Source organism: Pholis gunnellus (assembly GCF_910591455.1).
Source record: "Pholis gunnellus genome assembly, chromosome: 12".
In the NCBI taxonomy this organism is placed as follows: Eukaryota; Metazoa; Chordata; class Actinopteri; order Perciformes; family Pholidae; genus Pholis; species Pholis gunnellus.
In genome coordinates, this window is record NC_136539.1 from 3342102 (window position 1) to 3364658 (window position 22557).

Sequence of the window (22557 nt, forward strand, 5' to 3'; positions counted from 1 at the left end):
AAAATGTTACTTCTTCACATGCTGTTGATGTTTTTTGATGTCTTTTAATGCACCTTTAGTTTTACAGTGTCATTTTTGCAACAAGATTAAATAGAGAGGAATAAGCACTGTATGTAAACAGGCCCTTTTTTGAGTGTTAACGTGATAAAATGTTGGTAAATTGTCTCTCTGCAAAAGGTCAGTGAAACATTACAGCTCAGAGAGCTGTGTATCAAATGTATTCCCCCATCTCCCACCGATGAGTGCAGGGGCATTCACGTGCAAGCTTTCTGCAGGAAATGTATTTTCAACCATTCGTCACACGGTACACCGTGAATGTGACACGATAAACCTGACCAACGGATTACCACTCATGTCAAGTTGTGAACTTCAGCAATGTAGCATAAAAGGGTGTGCCGCGCAACACTGGTTGATTATTTGGAAAAGAGAATACAAGTGACCTCATTTTAAGTGACCTATTTTTACATATGGTAGTGTTTTCACTGAAGTTCATTTTAAATACTAGCATTCAAAATCCTCCTCATGTAGCTTAAAACTTTTTTTATCGGCCAAATGTAGGCCAGCAAGACAGCCTGCCAGCTCACCGGCATGAGCCTCGCAACTATGCCTGCCACCACCACAACAGGCAGGAAGCTGGATCTCTCCAAGCTCACAGATGAGGAGGCCAAGCATGTTTGGGAAGTCGTCCAGAGAGATTTCGACCTGAGGAAGAAGGAGGACAACAGACTTGGGTATGTTAAAAAAAAAAAGATCACGTGTATTTGTTTTATTTCTTTTCGATGCACATCTGTTTCTCAACAAACCAATAGAAGTCATCCCTTTGATGCTCATGGCTTCATGAGTTCAGGATTAGCCTTACTATGGATTCCCTTTTTTAACTTAATGTTATGCTGCGCTGCATACATGTATTATCTTTGGGGGATGGAATTAATAAAACACAAATAGTAATGAATCATATATTACTTAAAATTGACTGTAGCCTAAATTTAAATCCAGATGTTTTAATTGAAATTCTGACCCTATTATCCAATCCAGACAAATTTGTACTATATTAAATTAAAAGTCTTTTATATCATATATTTTAGCTGGGACTCATGTGTGGTAAAGTATTTTCCTTTGTAACAACTTTTTTTGAAGCCATTAGGGCTTTTGTTAGTCTAGGTGAATATGTCTCCACCGCCTGTGCTAATTCTGGTCACCTTCAATCGCTCTGTGAATTTGGGACACTAAATGAAAGATTAGTAAATGCAGGATAATGCTTCACCCAGCTTTACCTTAAATACGGTGCTGGAAGTAACAAAAAAGCTCAAACACTTAAATCAATGCAGAGAACACCATATTTTTTACACTAAAAAGCAGAATAAAAAGAAATAAAATACAGTGGTAGTAAAATGCAGAAATTGATGAATATCATTGAATCTGGTTCAATTAAAGGCAGCAGCAAACAGAAAAGTCTTCAATCTTGATTCAAAGGAGCTGAGGGTCTCAGCAGACCTGTAGCTTTCTATGTAGCAACATCATCATGTAGAACACCTGAGTCAGGTTACATGGGGAAACGTTTTTAGAAGTGATTTGAATACATAAGGAACACCACTGGGAAGCTACAGAATGATATAAAAACCTAAGAAAATATATATATATATATAATGGACCCGCCCTTTAAAGACTCACCCAACTGCCCCTGCACAGCAGTGGTTTACTCAGCTTTACTCACTGTGCTGCAATGATGAAGAAATGCTACTCAAGGACCTTGTGACATCACTGTTGGGTGGAGTTATAAGCACAACAAAGCACACTTCAGCTTGAAACTTTCCATCAGAGAGGGCAGTGTGCTTTACAGCTTCATGTTGTGTTATATGACTATTTTACTTTTGCTGAAAAGCAGCCACTGTGATCATTAATCGATATTGCCTATGGCTACCACTAGCCACTGCAGCGCTCACATTTCATGGTAAGCCAGCAATCACATGTCCTGTCTTCTCATCTACAATGCTAGATAATTGGTTATCGGCTGGGTTTTTTTTATTGAGAGATGCTGACTGTTTGATTTAAATTTAGTACAACTGAGTGGAAACTACATACTGCACTCTATTCCTGAAGACTGGACAACTTCGTTGAGCTGTACATTTCCAACAGACGATTCAGTCATTGCTGCTGACTCACCAAAATACTGCTCACATGTCTCCTTGGCACCAGTGACGGATGGATGGTTTAAATATCAAGCTGTGGAAGGAAGAGGTTTGAAGGGAATTTCCTCCAATGCTTGGATGTGGGTTGACCCCTGCACAGCAGCAGCAGTTATCCTCTCTAGGATAGTAAGGATAGTCCACAAAATGTCACGGGAATGCAAGGACTAGGACTCAATAGCAAGACCACAGGAGATAGAGTCAGGAAAACAGTCTTTATTGATCACAGCTGATTACCGACAGGAAGGACTGTGTGGAGCCCGTGGTCCGACACAGCGTGCAGGCCGGATCGACGGTGTGGTACCCGTGGTCCGACACCGGAGGGCAGGCAGACTGACGGTGTGTGTCCCGTGGCACGACACCGGAGGCAGGCAGAGCGTCCGCGACAAGAGCTGTTGGGAAACAACAGAGGAACGGGGAATTCCCGGACCGTAGGACACCGGAGGCAGACACCGTAGGCAGGCAGAGCGTCGGCGAGACGAACTGTTGGAACACAACAGAGGAAAGGGGGACTCCCGGACCGTAGGACACCGGAGGGGCGAGACGAACTGTTGGAACACAACAGTGGAACGGGGGACTCCCGGACCGTAGGACACCGGAGGGCGGACGCTCGAGACAGCAGGCGATGCAGGGTTGAAGCGGGTGGAAGACGGGACGAACTGACAACCCCAGACTGCAGGACCAGGGTTCTTATAGTGGCAGGGGAAAGGATTAGTGTAACTAGCGTCTGGTGTGTCAGCCTGTGGGAGGTAATTGGCTGAGTGGCTGCAGCTGTGCACCAGTCAGGGGTGTGGCTATGGGAGTGACTGGAGGCAGAGGAAAAATCCCAGAGCACATGGCACAACACAACAAACAGGGAAATGACAGCCAAATGAGGAGAGGAGATTGGGGAAAACCAGAGGTTAACCCACAAGGTCCAACAGGGATCCTGACACAAAATGAAGAAAATGTTCAGTGGCACATTGTTTTTGCAAGATGTACATGTATGTGTATCTCTAATCTGTCCACAGCTTAGAATGCATAGAGTGACAGACTTACAAAACAGGTGATGTATGGAAGCTAACGCTAACTTTATACCATAGACGATATATAAGAAGTGGACGTAGTCATCGTGACGTCACCCATTGGTTTTTGGACTGCCGTGTTGAAGCCTTGAGTTTGACAAATTTGCCATCGCTATCTTGGAATACAGCCGTCACCATGTTGTTTTTTTCTAGACTAATGAATGGAAATTACCATATGTGGAATGTGGAGGAGTGACGTAAAGACACCGTATACGGCTCTGGTAACGATATGGTCTATTTGACTCTGAATGGACCATCATTTACTAAATGAAATTTTTTTTAAACTCGCTATCTCAGACAAATCTCCTGCTTATTCATACAGTCGCTATGTATTTTCCCATACCCTTCATATACTGTTAAACATTGTGCCTTTATGTGTCTGCATGTGCATGATAAAAGGGACCTTCCAAGAAACTTCTTGTCAGCAGCCTTCATTTCGTAAAGAAGAAACGGATGGTGAGTCAGACTTTGGTTAAGAAAACCAGCGTTTTGGTCAGTGTTCACGGCAGGCCGGGGAGTCAGAACCTTCCTATATGGTGCCATGTAGGTTCGTCTCCGTTCGTGAGCTTCCTTCACAAATACCAGACAACAATTTCAACCACACAGTAGGTTACGGATCCTGCCAAGGTTCTTCTTCAGCTATTCGTTTTCCATCCAAATGAGCCGGCAACTGTTGTTTTCTTCCCAGGCCTCTGCGATCTATAAATAGGTACAGATCCTCACATGGTTTACATATAAAACTGTCACGCCTAAATCTTGTAAAAGCCACACATGTTGGATTGTTGAATGAAGTAGTTTAATTTGGCAATGACTCCTTTACCAAGTCCACTCAAATAAAGTGTAAATAGTATAAATACATATTTTTATTAGGTTCGTAAGTGTGTTTTGAGAAAAAGTTTCAAAAATCCTCACATGATTTCACAGGAATCATATTTATAGTAATAGCCACTGCAGAAGTGTCAACTAGTATCTATCCATCTATATGTGTGTGTTTGTGTGTATATATATATATATATATATATATATATATACTGATGTGATATATTTATTTATATATAAATACAATGTGTGTGAATGTGATGGTGTCAGCCCTGGAATAGTCTGGTCATATGAAATATATATTTGCTATATTTAATATATATATATATGTATATCTCTCTCTATATATATATATGAAATATATGGCAAAACACCATCACATTCACACGCATTTTAATTATATATAAATAAATATATCACATCAGTTCATGTCAGTCAAACCCAGGTAATGCATTGACATAGTGGTATTTTAAAAGGCTGTCTGAAGATTGATAATTTCATGTAAACATATCTTCAAAGTTAATTTGAACTGCGTATTGTTTTTCTGGAAAGCTGTATGTTTGTGTGTGTGAGTCCTGCTTTTTATCTCTTTGTCTCCCACTCACTCGCCCACTGGAGTGCATGTTAACCTGTCAGGTTCTAGTACGGACTTCAGAGAGAGGCAAAGAGTAGCATATCAGGTTGTGATGTTAAGATCAAAGACACACACCAGCTCAAACTTGGTTAAGAACATCTGAAACAGGAAGTTCATTTAAACTAGAGAGGATTTTATTTGTGTGGACGGACATGGCGAGCAGAGCACCTTGTATGGGAACAATCAGTTACTTTGGTCTCTGTAACTGTCTGTGTCTAAGTGAACGTCTGGCTGGCGAACCCGGATTCCCGAGCTTCCTCATAAACTTTCCAGTACCTGCTTCTAATCAAATCCTGAGGAAAAGTGAGCATTTTGAGGACAAAGCTTAGTAAAACATAGTCACGTCTACTATTTACAATGTAAGGCTTTTTTTATGACCTCCAATTTTTCCAACATGAAAAAAGGAGGAGAGAGACAATCTCATAAGTGCTGTAGTGCAGTGTTCATTCCTTTCATTTGAAAATGAATGTAAGGTCTCAACTTGAAGGTGGAGTTTTCTTATGAACAAACAAAACTTCTAGCATTAATGCATTGTATGCATCCTTGTTTACTAGCTTGCTGTGGAATAGTGTGAAACCAATGGCAGGACTGTGGATGGCGTCACTTGTGTGTAAAACGTTAGTCTAAAGTACTATTTATTTATTTATTTATTTATTTATTTATTTATTTTTATTTATTTATTTGCACAATTCAAACAATGAAATTCAAAACAAACAATCATAACAGAGATAAATGAATATCACAGTGCAGGAGGAGGCAGAAAGCCAACTGGGCTTATTTGAAGCCTCCACCTATATAATATTAAAATTTTACAAAATTACAAACATAAAGTGTGAATAAGACATTACATTACAACGAAAGAAAGGAAGAAAGAATGGAAGATAAGATAAAAAATAATGTAATTGTGTCAAGTGTGTGCGAGCATGTGTGTGGATGTGAGAGTGAGCATTGTCCTGTGTTTGTTCAGTGATGTAGGATTATAAACCTGCAGTAACTCATAAGCAAAGGCAATACAAGTCCCTATGAGTGAAACAACTGCAAATGTAATGTAGCAGCCAAAACAAGAAAGACATGAACTATAATATAATAATCCACAGGGTTCCTTTTACAATGGTTCATAAAAGCATATCAATATTGCAAAGAATAAATCACCTGCTGCAAATGAGGACCCTCACATTTACAGATGTATCAAAAGCAGCATGTTTGACATGAATTAAGGAGGTGCAAAAAATATGAATGGCGGACGTTGCTGGTCTACGGCTGCCTCGATTAGTTCGTTTGTGTTATTGTTTGTTTGTTTGTTTGTTATTGTGAGACTTTGGTGAATCCAAACTAACCCATTAACCCTAAAAAAACCTTGCAGCTTATCACATCAACTGTGAAATGCTGACAACCACACAGTCACAGACTGGAGAAGGCTCGGTAGGCCTGAAAGTTGCCTACAGCACACATCTTGTTGAGTCACAGAAGGCCATCTTGTATATCAGATCTGTGGGATTTGATGTTCTGGAGATAGTACTTTGAAATCATATTGCTAATGGCCATCAGCTGTATCTGCTAACGGTTTGAGAGTTTCCAATTCATCCCGATGATCTGGGCTATAATTTAAAAAGCATGGCCTAAAAAAACTTTAATAATAAACAATAAGTATCCTCTCATCCTCTGTGGGTGTTTTGCCAGACTCCACCCAAGCTGCTTGACATTTGGGATTTGTTTTCTGAATGTTTTCCTCTCCACTACCGTCAGCATCTCTCAGCGCTGAGTGAGGCTGTTTCTTTTCCAGCAATCAGCACAAGAATGCCTCAAACTTAGCTCAAGAAAAAAGTCTGACTCAAAGCAAGCATTTAAACCGCAACTCGGAGAGTAGAGGAAGTATGGGTTAATTTGTTAAATGGCCAGTTTTTAGCATTTTGGCGGAGGTTATTAGCAGAAATGGAACAAAATTATTCAAGAATTATGTGTTCATTAGTTTATAATCACCCGAGTCTACCATGTTGCACCGCAACGTTTCTATAGTAGGCCAGAAGGGAACAACCAAACTCCGGCCCTTTTAACTTTTTTACATTACCTGAAGGCCACCAGGTTTTATAGAGTGTAAAATCGTGGTACTAACAGCCTCCATCTCACTTCCGTTGTAGTGCTGAAGTCGTGTTATTATGGTAGAGATGACCTCTGAGCGAGACCAACAGTGTTGCCACGGTTTTGTACTCTGTGGCTCACGTTACCGCAGTCTTGAAAAGGGAGAAGTGAGCGGAGGGGTATTCTGACTGCAATGTAAAACTACACTGATAGATGCCACCATATCCTACACACCATCGCTTTAAGTTTTTAATAAGAATTTGACTGACGTTAGTGCAGGTCGTTTTGCACTGCACAGCTATATTTATTACTTGAAGACAGATTTCTTTCAAATGTAATAATGGAGCTCAGATTCACTCATTTATAAAACACATTGCTAAAATAATCGAGTGAGAACATTACAAGAAAGAAAGTAACTTTTCTGCAACTGCTTCTCCACTAGCTACGTGTTGCTACAAGAAGAAGTGTTGATTTAAATGGAAGAAAAGAAATTAAAGGCTGGAATGGATTTTTTGTCTAACTGCTAAATAATTACTCAAAATGAATGTTTCTTAAATAACAAAAAATGTGACTGTAAAGTGTAGCACTAAATAACTCTTTACAGCCCATCATCCGTGAGGACTCAACCACTCTGCCACAAAACAACCACAGCTCTTTTTTCTTTTTTACACTTACGGAAACAGGGCGATCTGTTTTGCTTTTCGTGTATAATATAAAGGCTTCAACAAAACCATTACGTGTTTAAGTTTGAGTGATGACACTTGAGCAAACAAAGGTATGCATTATGCAATTGTTTTAAAAATGTGAAAAAAGTATAACATAGTCAGTCAACCGGTGATATGAAACCAAATGATACACACATACACATGCGACATTAATTCACACCAAAAGTGACTTGAGAGGGTAGAGCTCAGTACAACCGAACGCCTAATAAGACATTTTTAGTCGACCAAAATGTTACAGTTAACTTCCATGAACTGAAACCACTGTGAAAGGCCTCAATTTCTAAGATGAAATCAGAAACAACTCCCAGACCGGACAGCGACGTGGTAGCAGCCAGTCAATCTCAAGGTAGCCCCGCCCTAAAGCATACCCTGCTTTATAGTCTATTTGACTCTAAATGGACCATAATTTACTAAATGAACATCATGCTGTATTGACGAAGACTTGAAACTAGAGATTGAGACCATAAACTCATGTTTACAATGTTTACTGTAATAAATCAAGTGAGAAGTAGAGTCATTTTCTCATAGACTTCTAATAAGACTTATTTTTGCAACCGGAGCAGTCGCCCCCTGATGGCCATTAGAGAGAATGCAAGTTTAAGGCACTTCAACATTGGCTCCACTTTTCAGAATTGGAGGTTGCTGCCTGGTACAGTATTAGTATTTTTACTCTAGGTAATAAACACATTCTAACACACCCATGTCACTTTAAGGGACACTACACTTTACTGTCATGAGATTGTCGCACATTTTGCTTATTTACGTTATACAGTATGCTGAAGCGATTAAGATCTAAATGAAGGGGCCATGCACAGTGAAGCTATTCCTCACCTATCTTGTTGATTTTTATTTATTTTTTTATTGTAACCGTAGCACTAAATGTTTCCTGGAGAAACACTGCAGCTTTTTCGGCCTATAACAAGGCTGACATAATGTTGACACAGAGTTCCCAAAACGAAGCCATCCGTGTGCTGACAAGCATCTGTTCAATCATCATTGTCAGCCAGCAGTTTGACTCATAAAATCTCTGTATAAAGAAATGGTATATGGTTCATTTTATTAGCTGTGAAAACGTGAATAATACATTAGAAATTTACCTTCAAATATATCCAGCAGTTATTAGTTCAGTGGGGAAATGTGCTTGTTGGCTTTGTTTCTGAGTGACATGAGTAGTGTTGGATATGGTTAGCTTTGCCTAGCATAAATACTGGAGTCAGGGGGAAACAGCTAGCCTGGATCTGGCCCAAATAGAAAAATACAATTACCAGCAACTCTGAAGCTGTCTCATGTCATATACCCAAATGTCAACAGAAATGTAAAAATTGCCATGTTTAGAGGGGTATACAAGGCGGAACTATTTCTTGGCAAACAACAGTTCATGGGTCTGCTCAGTGTTTCTGGGTGGCCTCTTCAGTTACAGCTCTGGATGCCAGATTAAGTGAGCAAAAGGTTTGGTTTTGGGTTTGATTCAGGCTTGATGGTACCAAATATGGCTGAGTTCTATCATAAGTAGAGTACAAACCTCATTGAAGCCAGTCTCAACTTAGAACACAATTTGGCAAAACTATTTCCTGTCGCAAGATGTACATTCAAAAACAGTTATGTAGTGTTTATTTCTACAGCTGAAATGAGGCAGCTTAATTGACAGCCATATTAACTGTACCACTATATACAAGATGTTAGTAAAGGCCATTTGCAAACAATTATCAGGTTTAAACTTTGTTTAACCTGATGAGCTGTCTCACCAAATTGGCGCATGACTGAGAAGACAATTGAGTCATTTAGCATACAACAACAACGCCATTTGTATTTTTTGCGTGTCATTTTATGCCATGTAGATTGCAAAGTAAATGTATATATGTTAATATGCTCTGCTCAGAGCTGTAACAGTTTAAAAACTGAGTGAGACTACTTATGGTGGATGGGTCAAATGAACAAAGGACTTTCAACCAAGAGGCCGGTGTTTGAGACCCGTGTTTGTGTCCCAATGTGTTGTTTGATGTTACCATAGTGATATTTGTGACGTGTTTTCGTACTTTTGTTATGTTGTTTACCTTTTACTTAGTTTAGGTTACTTTATATAAAAAAAACTATGTATAGACTGATACAAATATAATCCGTCTCAGTCATCACTTCTTACCCACTAGAAGTGTGCATTGATGTCTACAGAGAGCCTGCCTTTCTGGGTGTCAGCAAAGAGCTTTTGGGCCCTTATCTAATGCAATAACCTTTCAGGTTATCAAATACCAACGCCATGTCACGCCCCTCAGTGTCTGATACCGAGCATTACCTTCATGGGCACAAGTCCCCCTTACATGGCTGCATGTTTTTATGTGTTCCCCCTGCTCCTCTCCATCTCCTCTGCTGTGTGAGCAGAGTCGACAGGATGAACTCTGCCCCGCCCGGCTGCATTCATTCAAAATCCGGCAGCGTCTCTTCCTCACTGACTCGTTGAGCAGAGGAGGAGGGGCCAACTTTGAATGTCACGTGTTTAGCGAACCAAATGTAATGTATTCTACCTTGAAGCCCAGCCATGATGTTTTTCCTAAACCCAACTAAGTGGTTTTGTTGCCTGACCTAAATTGCAGGCGTACACTAAAAACCTTATCATGAGACATGGAATGTCCATAAAATGACGTTGGCATGCCAGATGGTGACATTGGCACAATGAAGCCATGTAAGTGCAACAAGTAATACAAAATAATGACACACTTTATGTGCGGCTGTGTGGAACCCTGAAGTAAAAAGTGGTTTTCTCTTGAGTGCTGAGTTCTGCATATTACCTACGATTCATTAACCTGTATCTCAAGAATACGTTAATTAAAGTAGTTTTTCTTTGACACGTTCATCTCTTTCATTGTACTTCACTGAGCACTTGGGTTTTTGTCTTTTTTAGGGATTTAAAGACCAAGATTGAAAAAGAAGACACCAAGAGGGAGTTGCTGGGCAACCAGACCAGCCTGGCTGAGTCACACTGTATTCGATGTCTCCAGCCCTTCAAGTTCCTGGTCAACAGCAAGCGTCAGTGTCTGGACTGCCAGCTCTTCATCTGCAAGTCCTGCAGTCTGTACAACAAGAAAGAGCTGGGCTGGGTGTGCAATCCCTGTCGCATGGCCAGGTAGGAAATGACAAATAATAACCATCATTGATAAATGGTAGATTGATAAACAAATGAATAAATGAATTTGTCACTGGTTATTAATTGGTTTCTGGTCCATTTATCGATGTTTTGTTTATAGATGTTTTGCAAAAAATTGCATAAAAGGTTACAAATCATTTCTTAGTCATTAACAAATACTTGATATCCTAATAAAATGTTATAATTTGTGCAATTATTAACTGTTAATAAATAGTTTACTAATGTATTAATTATGTTAATATTACCGTCTCTCGTCAGCTATTAAACAAAGTTTTACTTAGAAGTAAATTATTTCATAGACACAAAATAATAACATTACAGAAATTATAGCATTAATACTGATTATGAAACGTTATAAACCATCATGTTGTGTTTATTTTACTATAAAATAACTATAAAGTATATTTTATTAGACCAGTTTATCATTTGTTAATGATTTGGCAGCAGGCAGTGAGCCCATATGTCACCACAGCATGCCTATGGATGATGTCACACATTCTACATACTGTCCATATTTCTGTACATTGCATCAGTAATAACTCGCCATTCTTTTTCCTGGAGTCTACCAGACCTTCAGTTTCACTCTGATCATTTCTTTAAAGCTACTTACATCTTGATGGTGCACTGCTCTTCAGAACAGTACTGAGCACAACAACAAGGATAAGCATAAATTCAAATTATATTTGATAATGAGAAAATGTTTCAAAAAACAGGTCTGTTTTATCTTTCACCTTATCTATATACTTACACAGCTGTGCTAACTGGCAGGTCATGGAATTATGTTATAAAAGTCACCTGAAATAAATAAAAGCTGTCCTTTGAAAACAGTTGCTTTTTTTCAAATAAAAAAACTATATTTTAACTATATTTATTCATTAATATGTTCATATTTACATGTATTTGTATATTTTTTTGTCATATTAGGATTCTTTTCATTATGTATTTCATAGACATATATATATATATATATATATATATATATATATATATATATATATATATATATGTGTATGTATGTATGTATGTATGTATGTCTGTATGTTGAAATGTCATTCCATAGAAACATGCATAAACTCAAGTTTTAATTCGTGCCTCTGTGGTTCTACAGTTGTGCGGCTGCCTTGTCTGTCTTTAGAGCTTCACTATCCATGCTAAAGGAATGCAATAAAACTAGTGGCTGTTTTCAGGCTTTGAGTAAAATGAAAATGATACCATGCTTCCCCTGTAATCCAAAACTTGTTTTATAAAGAACATACGTAACCATGCTGTTTGGTCGTGTACATGCATTACACCCTGGGGGTCTGACACAAAGCTTGTGATGAATATTAATGTAAGTCAGCTATGAAAGAAAATGAGGGCAAAAGTCACTGGAGCTCTGCTTTAAAGTTCCACTATAGAGGTTTTTGAATGCAGGAACAAAGTCAGTGATGTGAGCGAGAAAGCGCCTCATCAATACATGTGTAAGCTTTTCAGCAGCTAGTGGACAAAGACTAGTATATAACGTATGAGTTATGTGGGGGGTTTTTGGAGCTCGCTCTAGCTCCATATGTAACCATTATACTATTGTTTGCTCAGATGTGGCTGAGCACGAAAAGCCCTTTCACTGACCTCAGCCGATGTCTGGAAAAGATCATGCTATACATCTCGTGATTAAACCTGCATTCAGCATAGCAGTCAGGAATGTCATGTTCTTGCTTTGTGTGACAGAAGAGTCATACTCAGTCCCTGTTGTTGGAATGTTTGTATTCTAACAACTTTTTCATGTGACTGATCTGTGTTTGAAATCATTAGTATCTATTTTGCCTCCTCCTTTTTTTTAACAGGGTCCTCAAGATTGGCACTCTGGAGTGGTACCACGAAAACGTCCGTACCCGCTTTAAGCGCTTCGGCAGTGCCAAGGTGATGCGATCGCTCTTCAGGAGGCTTAGCGGGGAACGCAATTGCTCTCAAAATGACCTTGAAGGTGAGTTCGTAAATGCTAAGATGCCCTTGTGGCTGGTTTTCTGTACAGAAAATGTACAAAACGTGAGAATTTGTTGACAAATTGGTTTTGGAAAAGGTTTCAGGAGTGGAACGTTTTAATCCTTGATCCACTTGGGGAAATCGGCATGTAGTAAGTCAATCGTGTCACATCCCTTTACTTAACAAATACTGTCACTGTGGTCTCTGTGGAGATTTACCCCCACAGACTGAAGCTGTTCAGTGGGCAACAGTCAAAAACTGGGCAGCTGCCAAGTGGGAATGTCTACCTGAATGTGAAGCAGTGTGAATCAAATGTTGCAGATGTGGTAGAATGTCAGGTCTCAGGTCAAGGTGACTTTGAAGGGGGCAACCTGAACTAATTTCCATCCGTTCCACTCATGGAAGTTCCACTCACTTACAAGCCCTTTGGGGGAGCTGCAGGCCAGAAGTGGATGTCATCTTGAGCTAACTGCAAGAAATCTCCAATAAATGAAAGGCTTCAAGGAAATTCAACAGCTGCATTCTGTACTCTATCGCATGGAGAATGTGTATCAGCCTGTTGAATCCAAAAATTGGTTTAAACATAACCATGACTTGTGCATCATATGTGTAGGTTGTGTCAGTTATCAAGTTCCAGTTCAAGAATTGGACTTGGTACTGAATTTTTTTTCGAAGTGAAGCTCACATTATCCCTGTGAACAAGAAATAGCAGGCTCTTAATGCAAGTAGACACTATTGGACTGAATGCCATTGCCTTTGTAGTCACCAAATCTCAACCCAACAGAACATATATAAGAGATTAGATAGTGCTCCCCACCATCACAAAAAAAACATTGAATTATGGAATATAATTTAAAAGAATGGCGTTCTTCAAGCTCCTGGTGGCCCAACACCTGCTCAAGACACCACTTGGCTATTAAGACCCGTCATTTTGTGACACTGAGCCACAAGAATGAACTTCCTTTCTCTTTTCCACATAGTAAGCCATATACAACAGGCTGCCAAATCTGTCACAGGGTTTTAATCTCTTCCATCTTTCCTGTTTTCCCCAACTCTGGCTCTTCACAGCTGTGCCGAGCGCTGTCACAGACTAGTGTCTCAGGCCTGGATGCAGATCGGGCCTGGCCCCCTTTAAGTTAAATGTTAGGTTTTGTCCTTAACTGACCGGAAGCTCTGCCCTGTGGGACATTTACACTGCATGCTGTACCTCTGGAGAAGTTATTCCCATTGGGGGGAAAAGGTTTGTGTTTCTGAAGCTGGGTGTTTAAATTCTGATGCAGTGACGATATGAGGCTTCGTCCAAACCTTTTTCCGAAACTTTTTGCTCTCTTTTTGAAGTTGTTCACGCAGCATTGCCAATATCCTCTGGTCAAGGCCCAGAGCATAGGATGGAGTGGAAGGCAGCACACACACAACTTGGTTTGTCCCCATTTGTGGTGCTGAATATCCAATTGCAGAGGAAAAAAAGTCAATTCCAACACACATTTCGTTGTAAACCCAGCACACATAAAACAAGTGCCCTTGAAGCACACTGTATATCAGCTTTAAGCATTATTATACACCGCAGGTCTCCAAGTGAGATCACTGCATCGGGAGATCAATGAATCATGAGGAGACAGCCGGGACTCCTGGTACTACTTACACTGAGTCACCCTGGAGGATTTTGGAACGGGATACAGAAAGAGCTGCTTCGCTGGCTTAGCCCAGCGGGCCTTGTGATCCTCCAGTCACATGTCTCCCATTCTGTGCCTGGACTTAAAGGACTCATGCAGAGCTCCAGCGACCAGCAGAGAGAGGGACAGAGAAAGAGGAGAGGGAGGGAGAAGAAAACTTTGGCTTGTCGTGTCTTTGTACGTGGAATCCAGCTGTGTGTTGCAGTTATGAAACGCAGCCATAAATATGCATGTTAACAGATGCATTGTGTTCAAAATGACCAGCCACTCATCACATGGAGACGTTTATGCGAGCACATGGATTAAATTCAGCATGCATGACTGTACTCCCAAACACACACAGACATTCTTTTGACTGTATGTGCTGCTGTGGTCCGTTGGGCTCACAATGTTCGGAGGGTGTCATCCTGTGAGTACAGTATCTCCGTGCACATGGGGAGATGCAACACTGGTGCTCACAACACAGTCTTTGTTCACATTCGCAAAAAAAGAATGTAACTCAATTAGTTGGATGACCTCAGCTCTTCAGTTTAAATGGTGTTACTGCTGCTTCGGCTTCTGATTACACTTTTATGTGGAAAGTATAGGCAACCTGAATTATCACTATTTGCTGAGCTATTTATTATAGTTACCGAATTGCAAAATTGTAAACCTCACCTCATTCATTTTCATTTCAAGTTGTAATTAAACACAACTATATAAGTCATGTCTTCTTTTGTATTTTCTGTTTTCCAGAGCCGAATGAATATGATACACAGAGCATACCGGAGGTCCACAGTAAGTAGACTCAATCTAAATCATAAGAAACGGTCAGATATTGTTGGCGGACATATATATTTTGAATATGCTTATTCTCTCCCTTATATTCAACAGTTTGGTGCTTTTTATCAAATCGTACCCCAAGTACCCTAAAAACAAGACTAAGTGTCTACTAGAATGCTAGCTTCTCTGTGAGGCTTTCCCTAGGCACAGGGGTGCTTTGACCTAATGCTAATGTCACCAGGCTGACATGCTCTCAATGACAATGCTAACATGCACTGCAGGTTCAATGTTTACCATGTTCACCATCTTACTTTAGCGTGTTAGCATGCTAACGTTGGCAAATTAGGGCTAAACTGCTGATGGTAATCTGTTATTAGTTTTGCAGGTATTAGATGAGAATTGAGAGAATCACCTACGTAGCACATTGGTATTCATCCTGTGGAGATCAACATTTTATGGTAATCACTCCCAACATAGTCGGCACGAAAAAAAATGTTGGCATTCATTTCTGAAAACCACGGGATATGTTGAATGTTGACGTTTCTGAACCAAAAATATGTTTTCATAAATACTTCGCATAAGCCTCATATCACGCTTGGAGATACTCACAATGCCACGTGGTTAAGGTTGTGAAAGGATTGGTTAGGTTTAGGCAAAAAATCGTCTTGGTCAAGGTTAGAAGAAAGATTAAGGTTTGTGTTGAAATAATAACGTAACAAGAAAACGTAACAATGTCACTTAACAACTTAACGTAATAACATAACGTAATAACATAACATAAAAATGTAATCTAGCAATGTAACCTAACAATGTTACTAGCGTCAATAAATAGCAACCACCCTTAGCTAACTTTCTAACGTAACAATGTAACGTAACAATGTAACAATGTAACGTAACAATGTAACGTAACAATGTAACGTAACAATGTAACGTAACAATGTAACGTAACAATGTAACGTAACAACGTAACGTAACAACGTAACTAGTGTCAATAAATAACAAACACCATTAGCAGACTTTCTTATTGGGCTGTAACTATATAACGTTACGTATTTGTATTAAACCGTTTAAAGTGTGAAGTCAACATCTACTTTTAGCTTTACACAGAACCTCTGGGTAAAAGTTTGTTTTCGTTCACTACATCACTTCCTGAATGAAAATGTAGACATTCAATGTATTTGTGGTTTGCAGAAACATGCAAAGCCAATCATTTTTTTGGGGCGACTGGACTTTGCATTTAATGGTTTGAGATATTTCTCTTGACCAAAGTGCAACCAACAGACCGGGCTAACTTTGCCATCACTAGAGCTGTTTGAACCAAACCAAGACATTTGCATGGGGGGACTTGGACTCATGACCTCATTATTAGTCAAATTCCAAGTCAGACATTTTCAATTACTTACAGTCCTGCTGTAAAAACAAATGTCACTTTCACTGAGTCTGTGTGGTCATGGTTGGATTACCAGGCAGAGTGGCCCTATACACATCATGTGTTAGTTGGTCTGTTGTAATGTTGTAAGTTTGTTTTGGAATATACATTAAAAATGTTAAGGTGGCTCCTTCATTATTACCTGTTTTGTTGGCCCCTTGTAATCCCTAAATATATTTGTGTTTTACTACAAACGGGTCAAACACACATTTTTTCCCCCAGGGCCCCATAGAGGCTTAACACAGCTATGTGTGTGGTCTTCCTTAGATCCGCTTTTCATACAGTGGTTTAGGTACAGACCAAAAGGTTCTGGTTAGGCAGGCACATTCAGTGCTCGCCTGGCTTTTATTCACTTTGGCATATCAAGAGTAGAGGAATAGAGCCAGGGACATTTTAGTCACAAGGCACAAGCAACAAGGTTTAAAACAAACTGTTGGTGGAAAGTATTACTGTTATTTATCATTATCATATGAGGCAGTGGTGGTATTAGCTACTTTCAGTGTTTTTTATGTCCCGCGCAGTTCTCCTGCAGATGATTTTCTGAGTGATGGAACAAAAGGTCATTCAAATGGATTTCTGTTGGAAATTATGAGAGTGTCAGTGCAGTAACTGGTCACAGTTGTTTACTGGAATGAGCATAAACCTAATCTGCAATGTTGTTGTTCTGCATGAGCTTTCAACTTTATCACTTTATCTGCTGATCGGGGAAGCTCATTCTTAACATTTGCTTTTCTCTGCAGCTTTTGATGTTCCCAGTCTCTCTCTCTCTCTCTCTCTCTCTCTCTCTCTCTCTCTCTCTCTCTCTCTCTCTCTCTCTCTCTCTCTCTCTCTCTCTCTCTCTCTCATATAAATGCAACTCACTGGTAAAGAGGGGCTGAAAACACACAATGATCCCTCCGTTAGGGTTAGGGTTAGGTTTACGAAAAAAGCATTGAAAGGAAAAGGTCACTGGGTTAAGATAAAAATGGCTGGCTTGAAAGATGTTATTCTTTACTCAGGATCGGGAACTTAGTCTGCATAATGTGACTCAGGTTTGCTCATGAATGCATGCGCATAGTAAAATGCCAGATGATGTTATTTGTGCACTGCATTCCTTTTAATAAATCCTTTTCTGTATTGTTTATTTGATGTTGTCATTCAGTTATTCTAAAAAGCTTTAGCTTAACACTAACATGTCCGCCTTCTTTATCAGCAGATGGATATGAGGAGCACAGTATGGACGCAACAGATTCACAACACTACAAGGGGGTACGGCAACTCTTTTCTTCTTTATATATTCAGTACACTGTGTGGTTCTTTTCCATGTGCTTCCCCACTAACTGCCAAATCTTTGTTTGCTTGTCGAGAACATTAAATAAACAGGCATCTTGCAGCTATTTTGTAGGTACTTAAGTTTTAGTGAGTTTGTGGCCAGCAGAGAGCATTCCAGTGATATGCATCATAAAACAATGGTAGTTCTGGTGCTTCTCTCTGCTAATTTAGGTTGAGACCTAAACACGTGGAGAACCACAAATACCCGATTCACTTCAGTTCTGTTGATTTGATGCTCACACCTAACATGTTCCTTGTTTCTTTTTTTCTTTTTCTCTATTTTTATGGTGGGAGATCACAAGCAAATATCTGGCAACAAAGGCGGAAAAAGCAATGACAATATAACATGAAATGTAACTCCCGTCATACTTTAAATTTAGCTTCGGTAAAGGAAACACGCTTCTCGCCGTTGTGTCTGTATGATAAATATAAAGCTAAAGCCTGAAGATTAGCTTAGCATAAAGACTGCACAAGTAGGAGTAGCAAAAGAGACCTGTCAGCACCTCTAAAACTTACAGTTTAACTAGTTTTATCTTGCTTGTTTAATCTCAGCAAAAACTAAAGTGCAAAAGTGACAGTTTGCCACCATCTCCACTCTTTAAAAAATTGTATTTATTTTTATTGATGCAAATTCAAACCAGTAGTGACTTTACAGGTAACAATAGAAAAAGGGACAAGGAACAATATATATATATATTTACTGTATATCAGTGGTGGGCCGTGCATTTTATACCTGGGCCTTCACTGCTGAAATACCACCTTATAACCACATGATGGCGCCACAGCTAGGGTTATTATTCGTTTCTTGGGCTGTAACTATATAACGTTACGTATTTGTATTAAATCGTTTGGTACGAGGCTTACAAACCAAACAATACGTTTTAATAATACTATTACATTTGGAAAATGCAGAAGCTTAAATTGTAGGAAATATAATGTTTTCTGCGCTCACTATGTTCCTCTGAACCGGAACAAAAACAGCTGGGGCTCCGCAAGTGTTCTGGGAGGCTAGGCTAACTAGCTTAACGGAAAAACAACAGCAGTAACATGCATTCTGCTACACACTCAAGGGCCATTCAGATATTAGATGTAAAAAAAACGAACCAGTTGACTTACCAAATGCTGATCACATCCTCTTTTCTTTGTTGACAAAAAGTTTAATACCACAGTTAAATCCCAACTCACAAATCCGTTTCTCTTCCAATTTCAGCCATTGAGTGTTAAAAAACAAAGCTAGGAAAAAAAAAAAAAATCTACACCAAGCAAAATGCAAAAAATATCATAATTTCGCCTCTGCTGTAAGTTTCGTTTCACAATAGTCACGTGCTCGCCCACTGACCAATCACAGCACACGCTGCATCTCACTGTAGAGCTGCTCCTGCAAACTGAGCTACACATAATGCTGACGTGCTTATAGGCCAGCTAGCAGCTCTGACACGTCAAAGAATACGTCCAACATGTCAAACTAAAGATCTGATTGGTTGAAGACTATGACAATCAACAATATCGTCCCCATTCACTTAAATTGCAAAGGGATTCACTTGTGAGTCTGAAGGCCTCGGGCCTCTTTTCTTACCTAGAGACACAGAGGTGAAATCTGATTGGATAAAAGCTCTACTTAAAACCAGCTGCACTGGAAGCAGAGCAACTGAGGAAGACAGTAGCTGTGCAATGAGAAAATAAGATAATGGTAAAAATATTTTTATAAATTATAATACATGTTTAAGACATATTTAAGAAAAATTATTAAATTATAAAATAGCTATAACTTTGTGATTCTGTTTAGGCCAGCAGAGAAGGCTTTGAAGGCCCTGACGGCCCACCATTGCTGTATATAGTCTACACGGTGATGGTCATAATAATTCTGATACTAACATCTTGCAGTTACTGTGACTTAAATCAATGTTTTATGGGGAATCTGTTAAATACCACAGTTGTTTATGTGTATGATTCTGTGTGTAAGGTAAGAGAATACTAAGAATACTAATACATATATTGAAAAATATATAATAAACAGGTATTAATAAGGGTGTAGTGACATTTAAATAAGCTGTTTGACAATTAGAGATGTCAGCTATTGTAGTGTGGGGGGGGGGGCAAGGTTTAAGAGCTGTCTATATCTATAGTTTCCTGTTTCCTAATTACTTAATTAATAGATGTTTCAGTGAGGGGATCCAAAGCTCATCTGCAAAACAGACAATCCCATTCAAGTTCAAACCAGCATTTTGCATGCACATGTTTTGGGAGTTTGAGCCTACCCTGCTGTGGTCAGCATCGATCTTTGTCACGCTGACGGCTCCTGAGAAGCAGAAGTGTTTTCTACACGGGTTATCAATGTGATCTAGGCCAGCCCTCATGAACAGCTGGGACGCCTTGACGGCTTGTGACAACTAAGGTTAGGCACGGTCTGACTAGCACTGGCAGCGGTGTATTGTGGGTAAATACCAGACTGTCGTACATAATCGCGCACATAAAAGAGTGGGAGCAGAGTTGAAAGAGCCTCTGGTTCAAGTCCACAGGTTGTAAAGAAAGGAGCACTGAATCTTCTGGAATTCGTCATAAAACCAAGACTACTATTGTTTATACTAAAGTCTCTGTGTAATGAGGGAGCTAAGCTTTGTTTATGTTCAATCTCGGCAGCCGCTGCCGAGAATTATTTTTTTTTTGAAAAGTTGACGACAACAAGGTCCTGCTGTGCTATCTACATGCCCCGTTTGATTTTCACTCAGACAGAGTGCCCTCTACTGTTCCAAATAGAGTACTGCCTATTGAATCCCATCATTGATCCCTGTGAGGAAACTTTCCTGACATTTTCACCCACTCAGAGATGTTACAATGAATCTACATGGTGGGGTTTTCGGAGCCTGGATTCAGTGTCCTGCTCAAGGTGAGAGTGGGTCCTCTGTCAACAACACCGGGCTTGAAGCTGTCTTACAAGAAGCCACATACCCAAATAGCATAGAAGACGTTCTCCTAGCCCAGTTTGTGCCTTTCATGTAACAACATTACATTTAGGTAACAGTGGTAAGCATTTGTTTATCCCAAAACAATATATACCCAGCAACCCAGGTTGTTTAACAACACTTACCGCTGTTCTGGAAGACTCAATTAACCATTTGGATTAAATATTCATTATCCTACAAAGATTCTTAACCCAAGCCACTTTTTTTATAATCCAAACAAAAATGGTAGCCTACAATGATAAATGCTCAATTTGTCATGTACTTTATATTATCTCATTTGTGGCTGTCAGGATTAGAAAATGTAGTTGCAATTAGACAAACGGGTTAGGGATGTTTATTTATTGTGCAACAGACTAAATATGTTTTTATCCTGAGGATTAGAGGAGTCTTTAAGGACTCAAGCGTGTTGTTTTTCATCCTTTTTTCTTTTTTTAAATCGCCACGTATGTCTTTCGAGAAGAACAAAATGGGCTAATGTTCTCCAAAAGAAACAATAAGGAATTGGTTACATTGTGCATTGGGGCTCATATGGTCCGGCTAGTTGGAGAGAGGGCGGGCCCTCCATCAAAGTGTTACGCTGTCAACTTGTGTTAAAAATTAAATTAGCTCAATACTAGTGCCATTTGCTAAATATATCCCTTAAAAAATGCAAAACCAGCTCAGTCACAGTTATCTATTTTTTTTAAATAGTCAGTAGCAATATTTAACAACATGATACATAAACTATAAAATGATTTAATTAAATTATAAGAATAATTTCTTATTTTCTTTGGTATTTTCGTCATGTATGTAATAATGATTGCTGGGGAATATGTATGTTGATGTTTTCCAATGTCAAATTTCTATATGATCATGTCATAGGAACTAGCATGCATGGCCCATCATGATAGCGTGCACGTGTTTGCAGCGGTGAGGATTTGTGAATCCTTACTCTGTTCGGGTCCACACATTTTCATTTTAATCATCTCTCTTCCCTCTCTACTCACTCCTCTCTGTTGGTGATGGTGTTTCCCTTTCTGCTCTCCGAAGATGAAAAAGACCAAAAGGCGGTTAACCGTCGATCCCTTTGATTTTGAACTGGGCTGCGACTACTTGATCCAAACGAGACGACAGCCGAATCAGGTAGAAAGAAGCTGGACGACCCCAGAACCAGCTTTTCCCCAAACCAAACTAATCTTCGTGCCTTCATACAAGCACTGTTGCATTATTGGCCATGACCAACATACCAAACATCCACACACCAAACTAATAACAGTAAAACACTAAATTAATAGGTTGGTCACCTCAGTTGTAATTGTATAAATATAGATAGATTCATTCTATATTATCTTTGTTTAACTACATTATTTCTGTTGTCAATCAATACACAAAAATGTATGTAAATCTACATTGAGGAACACTTTTTGTGTTGATATTGGCGGTCCCTGTGGACAACAGCGGTAGTGTTTCCGTGCACCAGAGTGCCCTTAGAAAACCTCTCATTTTACAGCAGCAGGGTACAGACAGTCTGCCCCGGGCAGTCCATAGTAACTTTAATCTGCCTGCAGAGTATGAAGAAGAGTACATGTGCCACTATTAATGATTTTACTAGCGGGAAACCAAATTCACCAATGTGGGGGATTCTCTTATAATCATGAAGCTGAACAACAATACAATAAGTCTTGTTATTGTCAATGTTATCATTTCTTGCCCTCAGTTTATAAACCGGGGACAACCCCGATGCCTTCAACCACCTTCTTCCTCTGGTGCTAAGTTTCACGCTAAGCCTGAAACAGCATCATTAACTCCTTTTTACTGATTTGACAGTTTGT

The 22557-nt window shown here is 39.5% G+C and overlaps 1 protein-coding gene across 1 annotated transcript in view; it reads left to right on the top strand.

Moving 5' to 3' along the window:
* Nucleotides 1-603: 603 nt before the first annotated feature.
* Nucleotides 604-22557, top strand: part of mlphb (melanophilin b) — a gene marked incomplete at its 5' end in the record, with an annotated part of 37519 nt that continues 15565 nt past the window's right edge. Inside the window, 6 exons of the mRNA XM_079170515.1 lie at nt 604-731; nt 10404-10625; nt 12470-12609; nt 15017-15058; nt 17668-17720; nt 21776-21868. Of these exons, the coding sequence (XP_079026641.1) occupies nt 604-731; nt 10404-10625; nt 12470-12609; nt 15017-15058; nt 17668-17720; nt 21776-21868 (678 nt within the window). The remainder of the gene's footprint in view (nt 732-10403; nt 10626-12469; nt 12610-15016; nt 15059-17667; nt 17721-21775; nt 21869-22557) is intronic.